We start from the raw sequence: 7825 nt of genomic DNA, 5'->3' as shown, positions 1-7825 counted from the left end.
AAAAAAAAAAAAAAATATATATATATATGATGAGACAAAGTTGTAGTTAAGAACCTTGGTTTTGGAGTAGGATACAGCCAGGTAAAAGCTAGCTGTCCCAAGCACTGCTAGCTGCAGGACCATTAGTAATTACACCCCTCCACTCTCAACCTGAGTTTCCTGTAAAAACCAATCAGGACAACACACATCAGAGTGGATGCAGCAGTTAAATCACATAAGGACAACTGATGAATAAAATGCCTACTATATAGCAGACCCCTTAAGACAAACCCCTAAAGTATAGCTATTATTTCTCAATATCTTCAAAGTTCAGATAGTTAAATAATTTGCCCATGAAAAGGAAGCCTACACTTACTGAATGTCAGGTATGGTACATTTTCTTACTTATTTAATAACCATAAATCACCCCTACCTTATGGTAGGCATCATCCTGATTTTAAAGATGATTAAGACCGAGACTGAGGTTCAACTCCAAGTAATTTGTCCAGATCAGAGGTTTTAAGAACCAGATTTGGAATTAAACTCAGGGTCCTTACCCTTTTTATTGTCCCATTCGTATTTTCTCAAGAATCTTTACAGGTCTTATTCATAATTAGAACCAAATACACGTTCCCCCACCCACCCCCAAGCAGTTCTGGGAATCAAACCCAGTGGCCCTCTACATCCCAATCCCTTCTTAGCTCCTGTTTTGAGGCAGGGTCTCACTAAGTTGCCCAAGCAGGACCCAAGTTTGCTTCAGCCTCCCTCAGTGCTAGGATTACAAGCGTGCACCACCACGCATAACTCTGAATATTATGCATTTTTACCTTGAACGATTACTATGTGTCAACTAAAAATAAAAATATACTTTAAAAAAAGAATTTTTATATTCTCTAAGTCCTGCTAATGTCAGTATCATTCTATTCCAAAAAAGACCGAAGTGAATGTCTCAAGGTAAAATTGCCTCCCAACACTGAGAAAACTGATGCTCCCACGAAGAGTTAAATCCTCTTATGGGCTTTCTCAGAAGAGGATCTGGTACAAAACAATAACTAGAAACTTTCTAATCAAAAGCAAACACACTAAAAGGTAAAAAGTATAAGTACAGTACAACTATACGAAAGGGCTTGGAAGGAATTTTTAGAAAAGATTTTAAGTTAAACAATGTTCCTTTCTTTTTCACCTTTCCCTCTCATTCTTTATCAATCACTGTCACTACCACCATACATACATATTAATAAGACATTAATTCCTACATTTCAATTTATAGATGTTCCTTTACTTAGGGTATAGTTATACCCTGATAAACTCATCATAAGTTGACAATACTGCAAATCATAAAAAGTAGTTAGGAATGCATTTAATATACCCAAATCTACCAAACATTTTAACTTAGCAATGGCACACAATAGAGCATCAGTCATTTATCCTGAGATCACAGGGCTGACTAGAAGCCACAGCTCACTGTCACTGTCCAACATCTTGAGAGATTATCATACTGCATTATCACTAGCCTGAAATAAGATAAAAATTCAACACAGGGTTTTTTCTGAATGCTATCATTTTCATACCATTACAGTTGAAAAATCTTAAGGTAGACCATTATAAGTCAGGTCTACCTAAACAGACCTACTGTACTATTTTTTTTAGAGTTCTGGTAAATTCTCTAGCAGTACAGATCAGTCAGGCAATTCCTACACTTTATTAAAAATCTCTCATGGGAAATAATAGAAACAAAGACACCATATTGCAAAATAATTGATCCAAATAAAAAAATATCATACCATAATATTACTAAAGATTTTGATGACTATGGCACATAGTAAAGAAACTTATACCTTATAATAAAGATATATAAAAGAGATATTTATACAATGCTCATTACTTCAAAGAAATAAAAGCAAAAAGAATAGAGAGGCGACACAATTAAAAATAACTTGGGAAACATCACTTGCTATTTTCCATAGAGTTACAGGAGAAATAAACTATAAAGCCCCTCAAGCTGCATGGTTTAATAAAGACAACACTCTTACTGCTATGGGCGGAGCTAGGATTGAGAGCTCCTGATACTGACATATCTATCCTGCATGTGAATTATTACAAAGAAGTGTAAGCCTCACACCAATTAAATATAGCACCCTGCAACAGCTTTATCTAAAACAATCAGGTTAAAATTCAGCAATCCAGTTCCCAAGTTACACTTCTAAGACACCAGGCTCAAGAAGCAATACTTCTTACCTCTTTTGTCTTCTCAGATAGTCTACAACAGCAAGCATTGTTCTTTGTGATTTTTTATCCAAACAGCATTGAGAAAATAGCTCTGACTCTGACAAACAAAGATATCTCTTCTTAGTTCCAGATAGACTTGCTTAAGCACTTTCTTTCTTCTTGTCTATGTGTCTGCCTCCCTCTACACTGTAAGATTCAGGTGGGGCTTACCTAACACAAAATCGATTCTTAACAAATATGTGGAATTTGATGGCATTTTTATTTTAGAAGAAATGTATAAGCTTAATATAATTTAGAATTTACATTGCAGTTTATACTTTATTTCTGAAAAAATAATAATTCATGGATCCATAAATGCCTAGGATATTTTATGTGCTAGGTTCTCAGTATACAACTATGAACAAGATAATTTCTGGCCACACAACTCACTGACGAGACTGGAGACTCTCAACACAGTGTGCTAAGGGGTACAACACTAAGTTTTATGCTGTTGAGGAATATAAGAGCGAAGCTTGCAAGGATAAGAAACGTTTCATAGAAAAAGAGAGATCTGAAACAAAAGTAGTCAGAAGAGAAAAAGTATATCAGGGAATATTAACAGTATCTAAAATGAGCAGTTAAAAACTTGAAGAACTAATAAAAGAATTTCAACTATGTTGAACCACAGAGCTAGAAGGTATTAAGGATGATAATGATTGAGGAAAATAGATGGAGTAAAGTTATTTATAACATAGAAATGGCAGGCTTAGTAAGTAAGATGAGATAAGTAAGAAAGGTTTCTGGCTTAGAGAACTGAGTGCCATTCATGCAGGACAGGCAAAACTGGTAAAAAAGATGACTATCTTTGGACAACTAGGTGCACATGAGACTTGGAGTGAGATTTAGACATAAGAAGAGATATTTTATTTAAATTTTAAAGGAACGTACATGTACTTTCCTTTTTAGCAATAGCATTTTATATGTAAAGTTCAAATTTTCACTTAAGGTTAAAAAATACTGATGTTAACCTGGAAAGATGATTTCACCTTTGGCTGTACTACAACCAAACTATGTACTAAAACTGTTTATAATAGTACTTTACATAATTTAAAAATTTTAAATGTTTCCTTATAACTCTACTGATACCTGATATATGTCCTAGATTAAAAGATAGGAGATATACTTCAGTTTGCAAAGCATATGAGAATTTTATTTTAGAATTTTCACTTCAATGACTCAAAAGTCATGTAAGCATAATTCCAGATCATTCTGATGAATTTATAATCTAGAAGGGCCAGAAGATGGACAACTGTGTCTATGTTTATAATTAGAGTTTTCTAAATATCTATTTAAAAAATTTTAATTGACATATAGAAAATTACTCATATTTATGGAATATCATTTTATGTTCCAATACATATACACAATGTTCTAATCAGTATAAACATATCTATATCCTCAAACATGTATTATCTCATCATGAAAACATTCAAAATCCTTTCTTCTAAATTTAAAAAATATATATACAAAGTGCATTATCATCATTGATAGTTACCTTTTCTGTAGCAGAAAATTAGAACTTCTTACTCCCAGCTAATTATAACTTGGTATGTCTTTATTCTACCCTTACATGACTCTGCCCACTATCCTCTCAACTTCTATGAGATCAACTTTTTTAGATTCGACATATGAGTGGTAGTAGTAGTTGTCTTTCTGTGACTTACAGCTTCTATCCAAACAGATTTGTAATTACTACTAGCAAGGTGAAAAAACAAATAAAAGATAGCATCTAGCAAAATGAAGTGTAAATTTTATCAAAATCATTTCAAATGGAGGTTGTGGTAAAGTCAGAGAAACAAATGGAAGAACTAATTACAACCTTTGGTGAAGTGAACAGAAGCACAGTAAGTGGGAGAAGCAATTTATGTAAGTAAAATGTCAAAACTGTTATCTTTTATTAGAATTATACTGGTCTTGAAGAATAATATGTGAATGTTTATATATAATATATATTAAGTAAAGTAAAGTAAGTTACTGCTAAAGATTTTTAAATCTTATATCTTTCAAAATTTAGGTTTGAAAAACTAGTCTATAAGTCCTCAATTGTACATGTTTGTATTTTATGTCCCTAAACCCTAAAAAATATTTTTTTATATTAAGCTCTTAGCATTGAAAATATTCATTTCATATAAGGGAAAGCTGATAATATAAATAAAATATTATTTAACTTTTGCTTTTAAAAATCACCAGGCTAAGGCCGGGGATTTAGCTCAGCAGTTTGGTGGCCTGCCTTGCAAGCGCAAGGACTGAGTTCAATCCCTGGTACCAAAAAAAAAAAAAAAAATATCACCAGGATATTAACTGTTATAGGATTATGGGTAATATAATTTTTATAAATTTGTGTGGTTTTTCTTTATTTCCCACAATAAATATACATGCTTTTATAATTAAAAGGTTGTTTGTTTTTTTTTTACCGGGGACTAAACTTGGGACCTTACACTTGTGAGGCAGGCATGGAACCACTGAACTAAATCTCCAAAAGGTTGCTTTTTAAAAAGTTAGTTGGCCAGGACAGGAATTTAATTCAGCAGCACCACACTTGCCTTACAAGCATAAGATCCTAAATTCAATCCCTGGTATCCACCCCACCAAAAGTTAGTTGGTCAGAGCTCTAAAACTATTGAAACTGACTAAATATTTGATCAAGTTTATGTAAGTGCTTTTTCTATTGCCAAAAGGGGGTGGTATTTACATCTGTGTTGTCAGTGCCAACCACAGCACCTGACACAGAGAATGCTTAGTTGCCCCATTATTAATATCCAAAATTTACTAAGGGAATACTATACATTAAGAATTTTTCTAAGTGCTTTACCAATATTACTTCATTGATAACTTACTTCAAATTTTATCCCTCTTCTCTAGTTAAGAAAACAGAAATCTAGAGTTACAGAAGTAAGCCTGTAAAATGTCTTTGATGGTATTTAAAATTAAATCTCAATTCCTCTGAAACAGAGAGGCTAACAGTATAAATAATAATTTAACAGAATACCTGAATCCAAATTTGCGGGGGTCGTAGATCGGCTTGTTTGTGACAAGTGTTTGAAACAGCTGGTGAAAAATTCTTGAACATGTGTAGAAAGCAGATTTCTCCATGATTCATTTATATCTTGGAGTAAAATATCATGAATCAAGTATGGAAGCACAGTCTGACAAAAGCCAGTTTTCACCTAAAACATACAACACAGCCACTCAATGGTTTGAGTAAAATTTATAAATTTTTAACTTAAAATTTTCATTCTCTATTGCTGACATATTCAACTTTTAAAAAATGATACAGTGATCTGCCATGAGTTCATGCTGCTAAAAAATAAATGAAAAACGTATTAGGTAATGTTAAAAAAATACTAAGCTAATGTATCTGTATCAAATGGTTACTAGTTATGACTGTTCATTTCCAGCCTATGCAATTAGTATAAAGAGGATATTGCTAATAAATAAAATATTATTTTACGTACAATTTCAGAGTTAAAAATTGTTATTAACAACAAAAGGAGTTTTCTGATTTTATATAAAGGGGAAAGAGTAGGAAACGTTTGAGAAAAACTGAAAAATGTGAATTTTGTACGTTTTCCATACTCAGTAAAGAACTGCAACAGTCATATTGAAAATGTTTACTTTTTATAAACTCCAAATTTCTTGGTATAAAATCTGAGTAAATAGGTGTACTCAAAGTTTGAAAAGTGCTTTAGTATGTGTGGCACATTAGAATAGTACTGAATCTTATTCCTGCTATTCCTTAAACTCCATATTCATTATATAGATGACCATACTTCATGTCCACCATATTCATCACGCTCCATACATGAGACAGACTGTAGATGGCCAACCAAGAACAACTTTCTAAGGACAAGTTGAAAAGACTCATGTTTTTAAAAAAATTTTTTTTATTAGTACATGTTTGCAATACATATGCTTACATTCATCATGCAGAGTATGGTACATGTATATCTTAATTCTTTCTTCATCCTCTTCCATCTGCCTCCATGGAACTATAGAATTTAAAGTGCTAAGTACTGGGATGTGTATACAGCTATACTGGGAACATTTTGCCTTCTGGCTCTAAGTCAAAATGTTATTTTAAAAAAATCTTAGCTCTGCTCAACAATGAGATATCAGCTGAGTATAAGCCCAGGGTACAACACTGTTCAACTAATACGAGTATTGTATAGTACTGCAGAGAATGCAATGTTATTCACTGCCATTACGTTTTCTATACACAAAAAAGATTGGTTTGTTTGTTTGAAAGACAGGGTCTTGCTATACAGTTTAGGCTGGCCTTGAACTCACTATGGAGCCCAAGCTGGCCTAGAACTCCTGGTGATTCTCCTGCCTCAGGCTCCAAAGTGCTGGGATCACAGGTGTGCAACACCATGCCCAGCAAAGCTTGCTTTTTAAACTGCTTTCTATGCTTGTTCAAATCACTTCCTTATCAATTAAGTTTTAACGGGAACATATATGACCCAGTTCAACACTGTGTTTTCACATGTCTTTTGAATCATGTTTGACAGGTTAATTTGTATGTCTCAGAGCCATTATGTTGTGCTATTCTGAATTATGCATTTGATCGAATGCTCGTTTTTCTTTTCCCAGTGCTGTGAACTGAACCCAGGACCTCAATCATGCTAAAAAGCACATTCTGTACCACTTACCTATTTATCCATAGCCTCAAAAGACTATTAACTTTTCTTTGATTTGATATATTATCTTTACTATTTACTGAAATAAGTTATACGTTGCCTTCAAAAGTAAAAAACCAAGCTAACTCCTACTTTCCACTTTTTTTACCCAAAGAAACATATCAGAGAAAGTAAATGACAGAAATCTTACCAGAAGTAAACAAAAAAAGAGCTTTTGTTAACATAAATAATTTAAACTCAGGCTGGGGATTTAGCTCAGTGGTGCCACCCCCTACCTCGCAAGCACAGGGACCTGAGTTCCATTCTCAGTACAAAAAAAAAAGTTAAACTCATCAATATTTTAGCTATCATTAGTATTACTCAGGACTTCCCTTAAAACTCATCTATCCCAAATCTGAAATTTCCTGTGTGAAGTTCTGGCTGAAGTCATGCACTGAGTGTAGGTGACACTGCACAAAGATAATATGTAGTACCATACCACTTTTCTTGAATGCACAAGCATGATCATGTACATAGAAGCCAATGGAATGGGAAAAACAAATGGGAAAGAAAAGGAATTAATTTAGGTTGATAAATCTGCTTACTTCACACAATGGCTTTAATAACTGAAGAATTTCACTTTTCAGGCCTCCACTGTCCAAAATAGCACAGGTCAGGGTCTTTATCCAAATATTATGATTTTGGCTTTGAGGAATCCACAGATTAGTATCATCCAAGTCTTCTAAAGGGCTTTCTGTGTCAAGTCTGGGAACTTCTAAAAACTAAAAAAAAAAAAAATATATAAATAAGAGAATCAGAAAATCATTTTACCTTTCCTATGTAAAATGAACACCTAGTAACAACTACATCTGTTTCTAAATAAAATTAAATATACTTAAAACAGCCGGGCGTGGTGGCTCATGTCTGTAATCCCAGCACTTGGGAGGCTGAGGCAGGAGGAT

At 33.4% G+C, this 7825-nt stretch overlaps 1 protein-coding gene across 4 annotated transcripts in view; it reads right to left on the bottom strand.

The window, feature by feature from the left end:
- Nucleotides 1-7825, bottom strand: part of Atm (ATM serine/threonine kinase) — a 114423-nt gene that overhangs the window by 37598 nt on the left and 69000 nt on the right. For all 4 annotated transcript variants that reach the window (XM_010610638.3, XM_010610637.3, XM_010610640.3 and 1 more), the window contains 3 exons: nt 7469-7645; nt 5237-5414; nt 2218-2305 (listed from right to left, as the gene is read on the bottom strand). In XM_010610638.3, the coding sequence (XP_010608940.1) occupies nt 2218-2305; nt 5237-5414; nt 7469-7645 (443 nt within the window). The remainder of the gene's footprint in view (nt 1-2217; nt 2306-5236; nt 5415-7468; nt 7646-7825) is intronic.

Source organism: Fukomys damarensis, unplaced genomic scaffold (assembly GCF_012274545.1).
Source record: "Fukomys damarensis isolate Sample0158 unplaced genomic scaffold, DMR_v1.0_HiC HiC_scaffold_16, whole genome shotgun sequence".
Classification (NCBI taxonomy): Eukaryota; Metazoa; Chordata; class Mammalia; order Rodentia; family Bathyergidae; genus Fukomys; species Fukomys damarensis.
Note: the sequence above shows the minus strand (reverse complement) of the source record. Positions and strands in the feature narration are given on the sequence as shown.